At 46.0% G+C, this 20152-nt stretch overlaps 1 protein-coding gene across 3 annotated transcripts in view; it reads right to left on the bottom strand.

Annotated features, from left to right (window-relative positions):
• The window catches only part of LOC144102109 (DNA excision repair protein ERCC-6-like), a 243715-nt gene extending 225382 nt beyond the window's left edge, over window positions 1-18333 (bottom strand). Inside the window, exons 1-2 of one of the 3 annotated variants that reach the window (XM_077635397.1) lie at window positions 18064-18333; window positions 9459-9719 (exon numbers count right to left, since the gene is read on the bottom strand). In XM_077635397.1, coding sequence (XP_077491523.1) covers window positions 9459-9709 — 251 coding nt within the window. In that variant the 5' untranslated portion in view covers window positions 9710-9719; window positions 18064-18333. Of the gene's footprint in view, window positions 1-9458; window positions 9720-17033 lie in introns of all 3 variants that reach the window. The other 2 variants (XM_077635398.1, XM_077635399.1) reach the window with 2 other exon arrangements.
• Between the last annotated feature and the right edge of the window lie 1819 nt (window positions 18334-20152).

The raw sequence follows: 20152 nt of genomic DNA, 5'->3' as shown, positions 1-20152 counted from the left end.
CCCAGCTGCACAGCAGCTCCACGGACGGTCTTTTGATCTTGCCGCCCGGCGTCAGAGCATGTTCACCTTCGGCTATCCATTCTGCGTACAGCCTCCGGACGTTATCTTTAAATGGCTTGTTCAAAGATACGTCAAGAGGCTGTAGCATTGATGTGAGGCCACCAGGTATAACAGCCAGGTCCGTGCGCAGTTCCTTGAACTTCGCCCGTACCGACTCTTGAAGATGGCCCCGAAAGCTATCAAGCACGAGGAGCGACGGAAAAAGAAGCGCTCCCGGTCGCCACCCTTACACAGTCTTCACCCAGTCCACCATAAGGTCTGCGGTCATCCACCCCTTTTCTTGGATGCGCACGTGTATACCAGGGGGGAGCTTTCTTTTCGGGAGGGTCCTCCGCTTGAAAATGATGTACAGTGGGAGCTTCCGCCCGTCCGCCGTCACGCCTAGCATGACCGTGCACCTATGTTTTTCGGCACCTGTAGTCCTGACGTGCACAGTCCGAGCGCCTGTCTGTTCGACTGTCCTGCTGCTGGGCATATCGAAATTTAGCGGAGTTTGGTCCGCGTTCCCTATCTGGGAGAGCAAGAAGTTTTTCTCTTGCCGGATCCTGATAACGAATCGTTGGAAGTCCACTATTTTCTCTTCATAGGCTGCGGGCAGGAACTGGCAAAGCGCCGTTCGCCTCCTGAGCGAGAGTCCATTGCGCCGCATAAATCGTGTGGCCCACCCGTTACTAGCGCGGATGTCTTGCACCGGGATGCCCTCCTTTCTTGCGATTACGAACGCCTGGTTCCGTATCAAATCAATAGACACAGCACACCCATCCGCTCGTCGAGCCTTGATATATTCCAGTAAAGAGGATTCGACGGCAGGAAATTTCCCAGTCTTCGGTCCACGGAAGGCCCGGTGCGTCTTACCAGTCGTCTTGAGTTCGTCGTGCTGCCGTCTCCAATACCGGACGCAAAACTCGTTGACGCCGAAGTGTCTGCTGGCGACGCGGTTGCCATGTTCCAACGCGTACTCAATAGCTTTTAGCTTAAAAGCAGCTGTGTAGCTTGCGTAGCGTCCCATGGCGAAGCCGCACAAAGAGCACGGTGCAACACGCAAACAAGGCAAACGAGGCCTAAGAGACACCGGAGAGCTGGAGACACCTTCGCAAAATGGCGTAGCGGTGGTGAGTGGATGAGCGGTAGCGGCGGTGGCAGCGGATGATAGCACAGTACCGCCAGCTAGTAGCACGCGCGCCCAACCATGGCAGTTAGTTGTGGCCGCAGTCAATAGATGGCGATCGCTACGACAAGCAGACGGCTCGCGGCGGTAATTTTGGGGGTGCGATGATTATGCGGGGAAAAAAAAATTTCCCAATTTTTGATAGCCAATGTGGGGGGTGCGAGCATTATGCGAGTAAATACGGTAATCAGAATGTTAATGAGAGAGACAGTAGTGCACAGCAATGCATCATCCCGCCATTAACGAAAGAGGAAGTAAAGAAAGCCTTAGGATCAATGGAAAGGGGAAAAGCAGCTGGTGAGGATCAGGTAACAGCAGACCTGTTGAAATACGAAGGGGAGGATTGTGTTAAAAAAACCAGCCAACCTGTATACGCAATGCGTTATCACCTCGACTGTACCAGAAGCTTGGAAGAGTGCAAACAGCATCTTAATTCATAAGAAAAGGTATGGCAAGGACTTGGAAAATTACAGACCGGTCAGCTTACTGTCTGTATTTACAATGTATTTACTACAGTAATAGCTAATAGAGTGAGGGCAACCAAAGACTTCAATCAACCAAATGATCAGGCCGGCTTTCGTAAAGGATATTCCACAATAGATCATATTCACACTCTCAATCAGGTGATAGAGAAATGCGCAGAATATAAAAAACCCCTATACATAACCTTCATTGATTACGAGAAAGCATTCGACTCAGTGGAAACCTCAGCAGTCATGCAGGCATTGCGTAATCAGGGGGTAGAAGAGTCTTATGTCAAAATACTGGAAAATATATATATAAGAACTGCACAGATACCATAGTCCTGCATAAAGTCAGCAATAAAATTCCAATAAGGAAGGGCGTCAGGCAGCGAGACCCGATCTCGCCAATGCTGTTCACCGCCTGCTTACAGGAGGTATTCCGAGGCCTAAACTGGGAACAGTTGGGGATAAGAGTGAACGGAGAAAACCCAAGTAATCTGACTCGCTAATGACATTGCCTTCCAGAGTCACTCAAAAGGTGAACTGCAAAGCATGACAGAATAGAATAAAACTATTTACATCACTGTACATGATGTCGGAGGCCTGCAGAAAAAGCTGCCAGAAGCCAGCTTGACAGGGCCACAGGCCCCCGGCATTGCCAGTACTCAGTGGAGATAAACAGCACCCAAGTCACAATGAAAGAAATCAAGGGTACAGTGCACGGAATAATACGAGGTGCATACATGATAAGAGTGGCATTACATACAACTACATTTCACATGCCAAAAAAAAAAACAGACGTGTACTACACTTTGAAAAACTAGCGCAATGTCTTGAATGTAATGAGGTAAGACAGGCAGAGCAGAACGGTGGGTCTAAAAATTAACATGCAGAAAACCAAACTACCAAAGTATGTTCAACAGTCTCGCAAGGGAACAGCAGTTCACAATTGGCAGCAAGGACCTGGAAGTGCCGAGGGAATATGTCTACTTAGGGCAGGCAGTGACAGCTGATCCTGATCAAGAGAGGGATATAACTAGAAGGATAAGATTGGAGTGGAGCGCACATGGCAGGTTCTCTCAGATCATGAATGGCAGGTTACCAATATCCCTCAAGAGAAAAGTGTACAACAGTTGTAACTTGCCGGTACTCACCTATGGGACAGAAACGTGGAGGCTAACGAAAAGAGTTCAGCTTAGGTTAAGGACAATGCAGCGAGCCATGGCAAGGAAAATACCGTATTTATTCGAATCTAGGCCGATAGTTTTTTCAAAAAAACGAGATGTAGAACTCTTATGTCGGCTTAGATTCGAGGATTTCGTTTCGAGGTTTCGTATTCGTAAAATACGAATAAATGTAGCACGCAGGTGGCGCCCCCACAAAACGCCAACGAAAGACAGCACTGTAGCCATTGCTATCCGTAGCCGTTGCTATCCGTAGCCGATACTGATCAAAGCACACATGAGCACTGGCTGCCATTTTGGCCTTGTTCTGTTCTCGTGCGGTGGCGTGAGCACATTCGCAGCAGTGAAGTTTTCGTGCGTAGTTTTTATCACCAACACCATGGCACCAAACAGGCGGTGCCATTATAGTGCCGCCTTCAAGCGGAAAGTTATAGTCGCTGCAGAGCAGTCGTCAAATCTTCAAGCCGGGCGGGACTTCGGCGTGGATGAGAAGAATGTTCGCCGTTGGAGGGGGCAGCGTAACAAAATTTTTGCTTGCGCGACAACGAGAACGGCTTTCACGGGCCCCAAGAAAGGCCGCCATCCAGAAGTGGAGGTAGCTCTGGCCGAGTTTGTGGAGACGCAGAGGTCAGCGGCACTTCCAGTGATCACGGAAGTGCTGCAAGCCAAAGCAAGAGAGCTGGCGAGAGAGCGAGGCGTCCCCCGGGAACTGTTCAAAGCCAGCCGGGGCTGGTTGCAGAAGTTCATGAAGCGCTTTGGCTTCAGCCTCCGACGTCGCACGTCCATTTGTCAAAAGCTGCCGGGCGACTTCGAAGAGAAGCTGATCTCATTTCAGCGATTCGTAATAAGGAAGAGAATGGAGCACGGCTACGCCGTAGGACAAATGGGAAACGCTGACCAGACGCCGGTATGGTTTGACATGCCAGTGGCGTGCACCGTGAACGAAAAAGGTGCCAAGGAAGTGAAAGTGCGTTCGGCCGGATACGAAAAGCAGCGCATGACTGTAATGCTGGCCTGCACGGCGGATGGCCACAAGCTGCCGGCGTATATAATTTTTAAGAGGAAGACTCTACCAGCTCGGGAAGTGTTTCCAAGAAATGTGATCGTCCGCGCCAACGAAAATGGATGGATGGCGAGCGATATGGTTGAGCAGTGGATCAGAATGGTTTGGCAGCGGCGTCCAGGGGCCCTCTTGGCCAAACGTTCCCTCCTCGTCCTGGACTCTTACCGTGGACACCTCACTGACGGCGTAAAAGCTGCGCTTTCCGAAGCCGGTACCGACGTCGCCATCATACCCGGCGGCATGACAGGCCAGCTGCAGCCTCTTGATGTGTGCCTCAATAAGCCTTTCAAGGATCGGCTGCGCAAGTACTACGTGGACTGGCTTAGTGAAGAGCGGCGCGAGCTTACACCAACAGGCCGAATAAAGCGCGCCTCACTGGGAGTTGTAGCCACTTGGATAGCTGCAGCCTGGGATGACATCCCAGAAAGCTTGGTTGCACGCTCATTCCGCAAGTGCTGCATCTCTAATGCACTTGATGGCAGTGAAGATAGTGCACTGTTCGAGGAGGCCAGCGATAAAGAAGTCAGCGATGATGATGACGAATGAGCGGGGGCTGATCCCGGGCTGGCGTTGCATATGTCTCCTCGCCCAACGCCGCCTCTCCTCCTCCTCTTCTCTCAAAGCTCCTTTGGCAGCTTTTTTTTTTTAACGGTCCCTCTCGGGGCCACCAATCGTGCTTCGGCAGAGCATGCAGGCACGATGCTTCCCGCTGTGTCTCACTCGAGTTCCTCTCTCTACACCAAGTCGCCTATGCGCAGACACATGGTGCAGTCGTTTCGCGCCACGCACTTTCACGTGCGCGGCGACGTAAGAACAGTCGTGTCGCGTCATAAAAATAATTGTGATAATGAGGTATAAACAGTGTTGTTTTTTCGGCCGGCCTACAATCGAGGTAAGTTTTTTTTTTTTTCTGTGGCCTTCAACTTTCGGGTCTCGGCTTAGAATCGTGGCCGGCCTAGATTCGAGTAAATACGGTAGTAGGTGTAACGTTAAGAGACCGGAGGCGGGCAGAGTGGGTGAAGGAACAAACGTGGGTTAATGAGATCCTAGTCGAAATCAAGAGGAAGAAATGGGCTTGGGCAGGGCATCTACTGCGAACGCAAGATAACCGCTGGTCCTTAAGGGTAACAGAGTGGATTCCAGGAAAAGGCAAGCGTAGCAGGGGGCGGCAGAAGGTTAGGTGGGCGGATGAGATTAAGAAGTCTGCAGGCATAGGGTGGGCACAGCTGGCAAAGAACAGGGTTAATTGAATAGACATGACAGAGGCCCTTGCCCTGCAGTCAGGCTAATGATGATGATGATGCCTTTCTGCAAACCTTCCAATCTCTGGCAGAGTAGCCGATTCACTTCACTAAAAAACACTACTCGAAATTGGTGCTACAGAGGAATCGATGCAAATTCCCGACTTGTGTACAATGAGCTTGTTACCCCACCCTACAATTGTAGAACGCAGGTACACAGTCAAAAGTTCCAAGAACCCTTCTAGAGAAGCACCTGATTCGTGCACAAAACTGAATTCATCATTATTATTTATTTATTTATTTCATAAATACTGCCGACTGCCCTTTGGCGGTCAGGGCAGGAGTGCACAAAGGAAAAAAATTACAAAGTGGTAACAACAAAATAACAGCGACAAAGGGCGATTACAGTACGAGGACAAAATTCAATAAGACCAACGGGAAGCAAAAAAAAAAAAAGTACAGGCAAATCATCCGACGTCAAACAGTCTAAGTGAACAGAATAAAAACAAGGAAACCGAAATACACTGTGTACTAGACACGCTACTGCGATACATGAGCCGAAACAGCAGACAAGAAGGATTCTGAAGATACCAGGTTGGTGATATCGCTTGGCAGTCGGTTCCATTCGGAAATGGTGCGTGGAAAGAAGGAACAAGAATATGCTTTTGTTCGGCATCGTGGCATCAAGATAGTCCTTTCGTGTTTGTTACGGGTGGGGCGTGTTGTGTTGTATTGCATGTAACTCTGAAAATTCAGTTTTGTTTTATTATGTATGATATTGAACAACATTTTTAGTCGGTGCTGCTTGCGACGGGATTCAAGAGTGGGAAGCCCAGATCTGTTGAGCAAATCAGACACCGAGACCTGCCGACCATAAGCGTGGTAAATAAACCGGAGTGCTTTCCTCTGGACGCCTTCAAGATTTTTTATATCCGTTTTTGTGTGCGGATCCCATACAGCGTCGGCGTATTCGAGCACTGGACGCACAAGTGATGTGTATGCTGTCAGTTTAGTTTTGCTCGTGCAATGCTTTAGGCGGTGCTTTAATAATCGAAGTTTTTTGGACGCTGCTGAGACAATGGACTGGATGTGTACGCTCCAGTTCAGGTTGGATGTCATGGTTACCCCAAGATATTTCACCTGAGTCACTGAGTTGATCGGAAGGCCATTGATTTTGTATGTGCATTGGAGCGGTTGTTTCTTTCGTGTTACTGTCATTTTTCCGCATTTTGAACTATTTATACCCATTTGCCAAGTACAACACCAGCTGGAAACTGCTGTTAAGTATTCGGCTAGGAGTGTCTGGTCTTCGACTGATGTGATACTATGGTATATAACACAGTCGTCGGCAAAGAACCGACAGCGTATGTGTGAGTTGAAGGACAGGTCGTTCAAATAAATAAGGAAGAGAAGCGGCCCAAGGACTGAGCCCTGGGGAACTCCTGAAAGTACCGGCGCTTTTGTGGAGTGAGATTCAGATATCTGAACAAACTGATGCCGCTGTGTAAGATAGGAATCTAACCATTGTACTACTTGCCGATTATTTAAACACCACCTTATTTTTAACAAAAGATTGCCATGCGATACCCGGTCAAACGCTTTTTCGAAGTCAATGAAAATTAAATCTACCTGTCCATTATTGTCTAGTGACATCATAATTTCATTTGTGATATGAATAAGCTGCGTCACTGTCGACAAGCCTTGCCGAAACCCGTGCTGGCTTTCAATAAAAAAACCGCTTCCCTCTAGGAATGAACTTATGTGCTTGAAAATAAAATGTTCTAACACCTTACTGGACGTACATAACAAAGAAATTGGCCTGTAATTCTTCACGCAAAGCTTGTCTCCTGATTTGTGAATGGGTATCACCTTTGCTGTTTTCCAATCGTTTGGAATTTCTCCTGTCCTGAGACTTTCAGTAAAAATAATGAAAAGGTATTTAGCGCACCACTCAGCATATCTGTACAGAAAAGCGTTAGAAATATCGTCTGGTCCAGAGGATTTTTTTGTGTTCAACTGCAATAGAGCCGAAACAATACCCTCCTCGTTAATAATTAGGTCTGGCAGATTGAAATGGCTAGTTCGAGATTCGGAGACTGAGTTGCTGTTACTCAGGAATACAGAGGAAAAGTGCTCATTGAAGGCAGTCGCTAAGCAGAGGGAGTCTGTAACAACTGTGCTGTTAAGGAGAAGTTTGTTAACCGGGTCTTTTTTCTGTGACAGATGCCTCCAGAACTTTTGGGGGTCAGTTTTTAGAAAATTGTGCATCTTGACATTAAAAAAGTGGTACCGTGAAGATTTTATTTTTGAACGCAGTTCAGCCCGAAGAGCCGGCAAATCACCACCAACTTTGTTGCTTGACCTTGATAAGCGCTTCACGCGACGTTTTAACTGTATGATCTCGCGTGTTATCCAGGGACACGCCATTTTCAGCTTCTTATGTTTAAGCGGCACGTACTTGTTGATACATTGATGAACCGTACTTTTGAATTCTAACCACAAGTCGTTCACACTTGTACGCCCATCAGTGTATTTTTTAGCAAAGGATTCATACGTCAGTTCAAGCTGATCTAGAACGCTTTCATCCTGAGCATTGTTAAAGTCGCGAAACGCTTTTCCTTCCTGATGAACAATTACTGGTCGCATCAATTCGCTTTTAAAGAGCACCGCTTCATGGTCTGATATTCCGGGAAAGACATCTGTGATACATGATTTCATGGAAGACAAAAGCCGGTCACGTGGTAAGTACAAGATACTTCTACGAAAGTTGGGAATTGCATCACGTCCCCTGTAGCACCCACTTCGAGTAGTATTTTTTAGTAGTAGTATTTGGAGGTAGAGGTGCAGCAGCTAAGTGCTGCCGCTGGTGGTGGCTGTCTACTTCTCACCTACAGCGCTCACCAGACACCATGCACTACCTGCGCCTCGTATTAACTGCACACTGATCCACACCAATCGGGGAACTTCAACACAGATATAAGAACAAGCAAGAACTTCGTACCTCTTATGCATAAGAATATTGTGTTTCTCACCCTCATAACTCCTCCCACTACTGTGACGATCTCGCAAAACACTTGTACCACCCTCGTCTTCGAGAACCAGGCATTAGTACAGAGGTTAAACACATCTCCATCTATTTCTCTGACCAAAAAGCCACAGTCATGATAATCAAAGACTGGAAGAGGAGTATTACTTGAAGAAAGAGTGTATGTGGAAAATAAAGAGTGCTTTGTAACTGTAAAAACATACAAGTATCTCCTAGATTATTTACCTAAGACCTTCCCCATCTTTCAGTTGCCTGGATGTTGGCTGCAGAGTAGTCATAATCAAATCTACTGCTAAGAAATTTGCTGCCAATCTCCTAAATTAATGCAGCTTCATTAGAATTCAAAACTACATTGAAATTTTAATACTTTTTTTCTTTCCATTGATGTACCTTTTCTTAAAATCTAATGGATGGATAGCCCTAAAATTCCATATTAGAGATTAGGTTCCATAACCATGACTAAGGCTACACAATGCGAAAAATAGAATGTTTCTTTTGTAGCGATAGCTACATTACGGTAGCTTTCCGAGCCTTCGACGTGGTGGTGGCGACACTGCCACCCTGTGGCTGTGCCGCCCTGTGGCTGCGCCGCCACACTGTCACATGGTTGGTCACATGGTGCGGAGCAGCTTCCGGCGGCGCGGCGCCGTGGCTGGTCACGTGGTTGGTCACGTGGTTGGTCACGTGACCAGCCACTTGAGCAGCTGTAGCTATCGCGTCACTCCAGGTTTAACCAGAGCTAAACCACCACCAATTTTTTTCTTTCTCGGTGCTATGCGATTTCCACCCATGAATGTCTTTCTTTTTGGCCATAAAAATAGAAACTGACTTAGGCTATTGATTCTAGTACGAGTCATGTATAAAGCATTACTTAAAATATGTGCAAAGCTTTGCTTGCCTACGCCATACAGTTCCTGAGGAAAAGGTACATGAACCTCCAAAAATGCTGTTTTGAAAAAATTAAGATAAAGCTCCTCAAAACTCACAGTTTTCCACTTGACGTGATCACAAAAAAAAACAGAAAAACATTTTTGAAGCCATGAATACACGAGTGAAATAAATTTTCTGAAAGCTAAAGAAATGCTACCAGAAAGTTGGAAATTGTAAAAATCGAATTTTCCCCACAGCATACAGCAGGGTGCATGCAGGCACCATAGATGCAAGGACAAGAAAGACAGTCTATTCTCCTCCCTGTATCCAGTAAGCAACGCACCAAATAACAGGGCTCTTACGTAATGCTGCGCCGGACTGCCAGCACTTCCTTCTCGATCGCTCTCCTCTGCTCTTGCGCCTCCTTCTGCTGGACTATGCGGTCCATCTCCTCCAGAACACCCTGCTCCAAGTCCGCCTGGTTGCATGCGGTGTGCACACCCAGGCTCCGGAGCTCATCCGCCTGGTCCATACCGCATTCCACAGCAGGCTCATCTGCTGCTGGGGACACCTTGCTCCTGCTGCTGCTGCCGACGCAAGGGTCGTGCTCCATGCTGAAAGCCCTGCAGGGTCAAAAATGCACAAGGCAGTGTATTAAGCACCTTTGATATTTGTTATTGAAGTTAGTGATATATCAAATAAGGCTGTGAGATTCATTTATTACGCTGTAGATAAACTTGTGCAAAAGATCATTATCATCATCAGCCCGACTACGCCCACTGCAGGGCAAAGCCTTCTCCCATGTTTGTGCAATTAACCCTGTCTTTTGCCAGCTGCGCCTTCTCTAGAAGTCCGCTCCATTACCTTTAAGAACCAGCAGTTATCTTGCCTTCGCAGTACATGCCCTACCCAGGCCCATTTCTTCCTCTTTATTTCGACTAGGATGTCATTAACCTGCGTTTGTTCCCTCACCCACTATGCCCACTTCCGGTCTCTTAACGTTACACCTGTCATTTTTCTTTCCATGGCTCGCTGCGTTGTCCTTAATTTAAGCTGAACTCTTTTCGTTAGCCTCCACGTTTCTGCCCCATAGGTGAGGGCTGGTAAGATATAGCTGTTGTACACTTTTCTCTTGAGGGGTATTGATAAACTGCCATTCATGATCTAAGAGAACCTGCCAGATGTGCTCCACCCCATCCTTATCCTTCTAGTTATTTCCCTGTCATGATCTCGATCAGCTGTCACTACCTGCCCTTAGTATTCCTTTACCACGGTCGAGGCCATAAGGCAGTTCGTATAGAGGGTGGCTAGTTTTTCTAGCAGAATCTCCCCTCTGTCTTTCAACAGATCTGCTGTTACCTGATCCTCCCCAGCTGCTTTTCCCCTTTGCATTGCTCCTAAGGCTTTCTTTACTTCCTCTTTCGTTACTGGTGGGATGACGCATTGCTGCGCACTACTGTCTATCTCATTAAAGCTCTGATTACATTGGCTACTGTACCGATTTGTGTAGAACTCTTTGGCTACTTTAACTATCTTATCATTTTGCTAATGACATTGCCCTCCTTGTCTCTTAACGCATACATCTGGTTTTTACCTATGGCTAGTTTCCTCTTCATCGCTTTTAGGCTATGTCTTCTTTAGAGCACGCTGGAGTCTCTCCGTATTAAACTTGTCGGCTACCTGGTGCTTATTTATGAGCTTCGATAGCTCTGCCAGTTCTATTCGGTCTGTAAGGTTAGACGCCCTCATGCTTTGCCGTTTCTTAACCAGATCTTTTGTCTCCTAGGATAGCTTGCCAGCATCCTGTCAGACCATCCTACCACCTGCCTACTTCTACAGCGCACTCCATAATGATAGCTGTGAGATTATCATTCACTGTTTGAACAATACAGTTAAAGTCAAACACTGCAAAAAAGATACAAGTAATTGGGAAAGTAGCCATCATTTAGTGCAGTGGGAGTATGATGAGAGTAGCCACATTTAAACCACAAGGCATGCAGGCCCTCTCACATTCTTGAACTATTACCCTCTCGAAACTGTCACTAGTTTTGAGCATCCTAATGCTGTGTTGTCAATAAGCGGTGCCAGGGAGTCTCCTTTTCTGTGCATCTGCATGCCTGCCAGAGGTGCTGGAGCTGCTTGGCCCTCGCAAATGGAGCCTGCCAATCAGACTCCGCTTTCTCTCAGCCAGCTTCCATCCAAGGACAACCTCGTGAAGAGGAAGTGGTTGTTTGACCATGCAGTGACACCAGGGGTGACTGAGGCACTGCACTGACAGGAAAGAAAACCAAGAGCAGGGAACCTCTGAAGGTGTTTAAGCAATGCAGTCCGCAAGAGACAAGCAGAGCTGCCTCTACATATGAAGATATAGCATGTGGCACCTCTTCAATCATACAAACAGTCACATGCTCGAGAAGATCAGAGTTAATCATTGAATGCCCTCCGTCAAGTAACATGTGTCATACATGACCCACACAAAAAAAGTAGCCATCCCTCAAACGGTATCCGTGCTCACCAATATGACCACCAGCTACACATGAGCCACTGCAACTACAAGCGACAACTACTTGAGTGAGGCCATCTGCAAAATGGTCTGAAAAAAGCTGCTGTGCCATCCTTTAATTCTCATGGACACCAGTATAGACAACGCCATTCAAGAAGCACCACCTCATGACAGACTGCAGCATTCCCTGCAAAGCTTGAGCGCACCTTGATTTTGCAGTATTCTGAGGCAGAAAAGTCAGATGAAGCATAAGCTAGCCCCAAGAGTAGAATGTGAGGCATCACCTCTTTGCAGGGTATGCTGCTGGGCTATTTGGTAGTTGTCGAACATCATGGAATCCCAGCGCAATTGTATGTGTGTGTTCTCTCTGTGTCCTTGTCTGCCTGCACTGGGATTCCATGATGTTCGATCACCTCTTTGTTGCACAAGGCTATCGCACTGAAAATAACGCTCATCAGTGGTGTAGAGTGGCACAGTGCAACCCTTGCCCGGTTACGGTGTCCTCTCCTGCATTTGCTGCTCCCTGCGACAACGCATTGTAACGTGCTGCTTGTCTCATTGTTTCACGGAAGAATGCTGAAGCCACAAAGGACGCGTCCTCGTTGAAGAGGTCCATGAAACGTGTAGCACGTACTTGTCTTATGGTAAATGCCGTGGAATCCACATAGATGTCCATGTATGTTCATGGTTTGACTCCCTAACAGTTCTGCGGTGCATCCTAAGCCGATGTGAACAGTGCCAGTGTGCCCACCATCTGTGAGCAAGAAATCGCCTGACCTGGTCAAGGGTTTTTCATAACCCCTTTCATGTGTAACCGTCATGACATCCACCTGTCATTACCTGCCCCCATTGTGCCCTACTTTCATGCTTCGGGTGCCCAAAAGGAGAAGCTTACAGTGGAGAGCCCAGCTGGTGCTCCATTGTGAAAAGTGTCTTTCGTGTCACTCTTCATCTTTGTACTCTGTTTTCACATTCCACAATGCAGCAACCATTTTGGGCACTGGTAAAGGATGCCTCTGTTCCAACGTGATGTCTACATCACTCCCATTTGGTCAGAGCAAGGTTTGTAAGACACTTGTCATCTGGCATACTGGGCTAGGTCTCGGCAAACTTGTGGTGGCACACAGATAAGCTTAACGGAGATGCACCTTTCAAACCAAAAAATCGTGAAAAAATCTTTTTAAAAAATGCGAGACCTTGTACCTATCATCATCAGCCTGCCTACACCCACTGCAAGGCAAAGAAAGGCCTCTCATCTCTCCAATATGGAAGAGGCCTGCGCCCCACAGTGAAACTAAAACAGCCCGGAAGTGACTTTAAAAAATGTTTTTTGTGACCGTGGGTAGCAAAAATCTGCGTGGAAATGCCAGTTTCCTTAAAAGTGTTTTTTGGCCTGACTGCCCGCCCTGCTTGCAGAAAGTCTAGCATGTCAATGGCTTCATGTGTTTTCATGTGGTTTCTTGCAGTGTGTTCCTCAATAAATTTCATATGCCGTGACATTTGTATACTTTCTCATTTTTTCCCTGTCACTAATTTCACATGAGGATAATGAGTGCATTATGCAAGCATGGATGCAATGTTCTGTGTAGGAAAAATTCGGGTTGATAAAAATATTTGGAGAATGTCACTGCATGAACCATTCCTCCAGCTAAAGAACAACCCTAGGCTCCTACCATGTTTTGTTGGTACAGCAATGAAGCACATGAAAATTTATAATGTTGAAGCTACTGAAGATATATGTACGAGTGAAAATTTGTAATTACTCATTTAGTGCACTTCTCAATAAGCATGCCAAATTTCATCGCTCAACGGAAAAAATAAATTTCGACACTGATACCCGCGTACCACAGTAATGCTTATTCACAATTCAAAGAATTTTCTACAATTCTTTAAGTGATGAAATGTGCATTCTTCAGTCATTCATTCATTCTAAACTCCCATACAAGTCTTCAGGGTGGCACAGGGCAGAAATATGGGACACTATAGCATGGCACCAAAGATAATGCACAACTAAAAGCAGTGGAAACAAGCAGGACAGTTACATAAAATTTTTACACAAAATGCAAAGCTATAAAATTTCAACAACTCAGATATGTGGTGGATAGCATAGGCCATGATACATGGATGGACCTTTTCCTATGGCAATTGAAAACAACGGACTGTTGTTTATGTCTTTACAATGGTCTTTACATGCACAGACATACTATACATTTCATATCTTTAGGATGCCCGTGGCAAGGGAAGTTTGCTCTGCTGGAATGTGTGGCAATAAAGGTCATCCGGAAGTAGTGATGAGATACTTTTTGGCATCAGGTTTACAGGTTTACAGGAATTATGCAATGTTCAGGAAAAAAATTCAATGGCCAGGTTCTGCAAGAACTCATTGTTGGCAGTAAGATATATTTGTTCTGTATCAAAAAGGCAAAGAAGATTCAGTTTCTGGCCTTCAGAGAGTGATACAAGCAAGCGATCGAATGTGAGCCTCTTTGTGGTGATGCCCGACATGATCAACACGCTGAAAAGGTGTGGTTAGTACAGCAGTTCCGTGACTGGTTAGATTGAAAATGCCCTTCTGTGTACCTGTATACATCAGCCAGCACAACATCGCTGCTATATAGCGAGTAAAGGGCCTGAATTCTTGTAGGTTGGTCAGTAAAAGACATTGCTTTTGAATTAGTACAAGTTTAGTCTCATAAGCCATCATGAACGTTGTGTTTACAGTATCTAGGTCAGACTGAAAGGCTAGTCTGTCAGCATTGGTGCACACTTCATCACATATATGAACACAGTCGTCTGCAAAAAACCTTATTCGGGATCATATTTGTGCAGAACATAATTCCATTTCTTGAGGAACAACATTCAATAACAACCTATTATGCAAGGCACCTCTGCAAAATATGCGCTGCAGGAGGCATCCAGCAAAGTCAACCTACCTTCGGCCCTAGTGCGCAGAATAAGTGCATTCTTCCGTTGAGCCAGTGTTGTAGATGATGCCCTATCGGCTGTACTCAGCTGCCACACTGACAGATGAAAAACCTGTTGGTGTGAACTATCAACCTCATTAGGCCAACAAAGGCCTCTCTCACATCAACCTGGCCCAGCTACCCCTTGCAATGCTTCCCTTGTCTTGACAGCTTCACGTCACATGCCCTTTCTTCTTCTTCTCCATTTTGACCAGGATCTCGCCAACTAGTGCTTGTTCCCCAACTATCTTAATGTAACACCTATCATTTTCCTTTCTATACGTCGCTATGCTGTAATGACAAAGGTGCTATGAACACTGAAGCAGGTCCTTTATTAGATAGCAAGGTCGAAAAATGAAATGCTGAAAAAAACACTAGTGAAGCAGAATAAAATTTTTACTATCAATTAAAGTTGAATGGATGTGCATCCCCTTAACACTATGCAAGCAGCCTGTGCTGAGCTTACCAATTTTCATGAGAAATTCCAACTTTGTACTTGTTTTAGAATTGCCATTACTACTATCTTGTGATGATGAAACACCTCTGAACAATACTGAAGCCGTTTAGTGCTCTACAGCAGAGCTTAGCTAAAAATGCCAAAACTGCCTTTTTCACTATCATGGCCCAGCATGTCATATGAATGTGGACATGCGAGCACAGTAGCAGAAATAACCTGACAAGGTGGAAGCTTGGGCATGTCGGTGTGTCCTTTTAGCACAAAAAGATGAGAACTGGACGCTCAGGACCACGTCTTGTCTTTTCCGCTACAGCATTGAGAGAAATAATCTCCTTACTCCACCCCAGATTCCCAAAGCACACACCTGCTGATGTTGAGTCTTACCAAAGCTAGTGCACAGGCATGAAATGAGCATATGCAAGTGGTGTACCACAGTTTATGAGTGTGACCACCAAGCGATTGACACTAACAAAACACATGGGCATTACAGATTATGTGAGACAGAGAGCTAGAAAAATTCAGGGGGGCACTTTGTTGACCTAAAGTGTGGTGAGACGAAAGCCTTTAGCACAGTGTTGCTGCTTGTGTCACTGAGGTGTGGTTAAGATGTTAATCAAGTACAAAATGCTTTGTGGATCCTAAATGCTGGAGACAGTGGAGGGCGTTTGGGAGGCATCCGTCTGATTTGATGCCTTTCCGCAAACACTCTCCAGGGTCCTTACGATAGAAAAAAATTATTGTGGGACTAAAAAAAGATTGAAAAATAAAGTGTCCCTGCCCATGCCACTAAGAATAACGGGCTTGCCTTACGCTAGACAAGGAGAACTACACATGCATTGGCAGGAAGTAGCGTAGTCGTTAGCACACACTGCTGCGGAACGAAGGGATGGTGGCTCGAATCCCATCGTGCACAGATTTTTTTTTATTATCGAGTGAACGGACGGATGGACGCAAGCATGAGCCATTAAAGGCTTTCGCCTTAATATCCTGCCTGGAATCAAGAAGATGGAATGCAATGTGACCCTTGGGGTAAGGTGGTGGGGGGCGCCTGCAGTGCATGGAGTGAGTGGCCGTCTAAAGAGGCACTAGACTGGAGTCACTCAAAATGCTGTTGCTGCCACGTTTCTGCTGGTTCCAAATGGTGGCAAATAAAGCATTTGGAATTTCAATTTTTACGACATCACGCTACTAAGCCGATCCGAGGCGATGAGAGCTTTAAAACTTTGCGCATTGCAATAACTAAGGACTCCATTCAATCGCATGCTGCAAGAATTTTGCCAGCTGGATGGCATTTCTCAATCGCCTACATGTAGTTTTCAGCTGGGAGCTAGACAGCACAATCTGGCCCCAACATGATTGCAGACAGTCTACTAGGAGACTCTGCACACACTTTTCATGTTAAGTCATGCACTCTTAACACAACAAGGGATGTTTTTCGTCTACACAGCACCACTGGATCAATAAGACACTCGGCTCAACTCGATGCATTCCAGCGAACCTTCTTCCAGGCTTGGCTGTGCACATCCTTAAACTATTGTTAAGGTCCACAGCACAAAAACAACAAGTGATTCGTGCACCTGCACCCTGAGACCAGATTACATTGATGCGAGGTAAAACGTAGAGCTAAAAATCAGCCACAGATATTTCGCGAGACATGGTCTGCAACAGCGATGCAGGGACATCGTACACCAATGTACATGGAAACAGTCTGCTAAGGGAAAAAGGGCAAAGAGATGCTGGGATAATGAAACATGGGGCACTATGGGGGCACAACAAACATGAGAGGTATTAGGAAAGGAATAATGGTGGAAAAACAGCTGTATCTTACATATTGGTCAAAAACGTAAAGGCCAATGAAAAGGGCACAACATAAGTTTAAGGAGAGTGCAGCAAGCTATGAAAAGAAAAATTATAGGCAGAAAGTTAGGTGGACAGATGTAATTAAGAAGTTTGCAGGGATAGGATGGCCACAGATGACACAGGATAGGGTTAACTGGTGAGATATAGGAGATACCTTTGTCTTGAAGTGGCTACAGTCAGGCTGATGCTGATGAGTTTAGTCGAGATGAAAGTTCAGTTGAGATTAGAAGTAAATCAGAGAGCTATTGGAAGACTAGCACTGGGAGCCCACAGGAAAACCACGAACGAGGCAGTACATGGGGCTATGGGCTGGTCATAGTTCAAAGCATGGGAAGCTCGGAGTAAAATATTATATGAAGAACGCTGAGGAAATTGCACAATAACAGGTGAGCAGCTAAAGTATTTAAAACCCTACACAGAAAGAGTGTTGGCTCACAATGGCGGAAAAGAACTAAAAGTATAACCAGTAAGCAAGTATGCAGGACACAAGGACGAAAAAAGAAAGAGCATTTAGCAACAGGTATAAAACGCAGAAGGTAAAAACTGGATTAATTCAATGGAAAAGAAGCAAAGCGTAGAATTTTATCTATATTGGAAAAGGCAGATCAGTAAAGAATGATTCAATAACTAAAAGGGGCAGTGCCCTATACTTTGAAGCTAGATCAGGGTGTCTTCGAACGTGCAGCTACAAAAAAATTTTAACCAAGATGACGACCCATGCGCAGTGTGTGGTAAATCTGCTGAAACAATTGAACATCTTGTGTGGCGGTATCCATCCGGATGTTGACGCACAGTCACTTGGCCCGGGGCCTCCGGTTTTAACGATAACAGTGGTTATGTGAATGAATCTGCGGTATAAGTTGGCAAAAGGCGATTGGCAATTGCCGCCACCACACCCTTCATCCATCCACAAGAAAGACTTCGTGAACAGGTTGAACGCAGAATGGCGCGTCAACTCCGGCCGATATAGGATACGGACCATGCAGTGTATGCACTGCCGTCAGTGGAAGAGTTCTTGTCAGCGAACTTCACAGCAAGGCGTTCGACAACTGGTCCAACAAAACTGCTCGAATGAGCCTGCGCGCGAGACCTTGAAGAGACCAATCGGGAGATTGTCTTGGCCTTGATATGAATTTTCCGCAAAGCAGCAACTACAATGCATCTGCGAAAGCAAGGCGGGCTACCTGTCAAAAAAGGGGGGACCCACTGCAGCCGAGGATCAGTTGTTGACGACGGCCTGAAAGCCCATCCAGGCCCAAAACATGAAGACCATCGCCACTGGCAGCGTGAGAGGAACCAACAGAGCGTAGTACACAAGGTTCTCTTCCATCTTCCCGGCCGAAGATAGCAGTTCAAATCACTCAACAATACACCCGACAACTGAAACCTAGCGAACCGCATTCATGCTGGTACATGCCTACAAGCAAGACCAATGCCTCCTGGAGAACATGCCTGAAGCGTCAGGGGTTATTCTGCCCGCCGTAGAGCGCGCGTCCGCCGTGTGGCGGCGCTGTCAGAGCTCTGAAGGAAAAATTTTCAGCAAAGCACGTGGTACATAATTTATCGAAGGAGGATAGACTACAGCAATAGCTTCACTTGAGCAAGGAGAGTGGGAAAGGGCAGAGAAGAAGGTTCCTAGTGGCACATCAACAGGACCAGATGGTATCCCGATTATGTTGATAAAGAAGTTAGGACCAAAATCCAAGCAAACATTAATACAGGTAGTGAACAAAATGATAGTGGATGAGAAAGTCCCCGATGAATGGCGATTAAGTAGAATGAACATGATATATAAGGGAAAGGGGGACAAAGCAGACGTAAGTAACTATCGCCCCATAACAGTGACATCTGTGGTTTACAGGGTGGTGATGCAAATTATAAAGGATAGACTGCAGGCTTGGGTGGAGAACGAGGGGGTGTTAGGGGAACTACAGAATGGGTTCCGGAAACAAAGGAGGTTGGAGGACAATCTATTTTCATTGACACAGTGTATAGAAATTGCGGAAAAGGAACATAGGCCCTTATTGCTAGCATTTCTGGATATTAGGGGAGCCTATGACAACGCTACTCAGGAGCATTTGTGGGACATATTGGGCACATTGGATGTGGAAAATGGAGTAATTAATCTTTTAAAAGATATATAGAGAGGTAACAGAGTGCTCATAAAATGGGAAAAAAATATATCAGGGCCTGTAGAGATACAGCGGGGGCTTAGACAAGGATGTCCTCTGTCCCCTTTGTTGTTCATGTTGTACCTGCAAGGTTTGGAAGCCAAGCTAGAGGGGAGCGGACTAGGCTTCAACCTATCTTTTTTCAAGCAAGGGGAATTGATTAAACAGACATTACCAGGACTAATATACGCGGACGATATAGTGATAATGGCTGACAACAAGGAAGACCTGCAGAAGTTGTTAGACATATGCAGTACAGAGGGAGATAGATTAGGCTTCAAGTATAGTAAGGAAAAATCTGCAGTCATGATATTTAATGGAGAGGGCGGCAAGCATAGAATACAGGAGTTCGTGCTAAATGTAGTGAATGAGTACAAGTATCTTGGGGTGTGGATAAATAACAGTATTGAGTATCTGACAGAGCATGAAAAATATGTAATGAATAAAGCTAGTAGGAATGCAGCTGTCATGAAAAATAGGGCACTGTGGAATTACAATAGGTATGAGGTGGTAAGAGGGATCTGGAAAGGGGTGATGGTCCCTAGCCTGACCTTCGGGAATGCGGTCCTGTGTATGAGGCCAGATGTTCAAGCAAGGCTGGAAATTAGGCAACGGGGAGTAGGGAGGTTAGCTTTGGGAGCACATGGCAATACACCAAATCAGGGGGTACAGGGGGATATGGGATGGGCGTCTTTCGAGAGCAGAGAGGCTAGCAGTAAGATAGCATTTGAGGAACGATTGAGAAGGATGGAGGAAAAGCGGCGGGCTAGGAAAGTTTTCAGATACCTGTATATAAAGAATGTTGACACGAAATGGAGAAAGCGAACTAGAAAATTGACAAGCAAATATCTGGACAGCAGTAAGGGGGCAAATCAGCATTTATCGGTTAAGAAAAAGGTTAAAGGAACAGAGAGAGCTTTGTGGAAAACAGGGATGCTGACGAAATCGGCACTGGAAACATACCGGACCTTTAAACAGGAAATTGTCAAAGAAAATATCTATGATAATTGTAGGGGAAGTTCTTTGTTGTTTGAGGCCAGGACTGGAGTTTTGCGGACTAAGACGTATAGAGTCAGGTACCAGGCGATAGACACTTTGTGCA

This window comes from Amblyomma americanum, chromosome 8, assembly GCF_052857255.1.
Source record: "Amblyomma americanum isolate KBUSLIRL-KWMA chromosome 8, ASM5285725v1, whole genome shotgun sequence".
In the NCBI taxonomy this organism is placed as follows: domain Eukaryota; kingdom Metazoa; phylum Arthropoda; class Arachnida; order Ixodida; family Ixodidae; genus Amblyomma; species Amblyomma americanum.
This window is presented reverse-complemented; position numbering and strand designations above follow the sequence as displayed.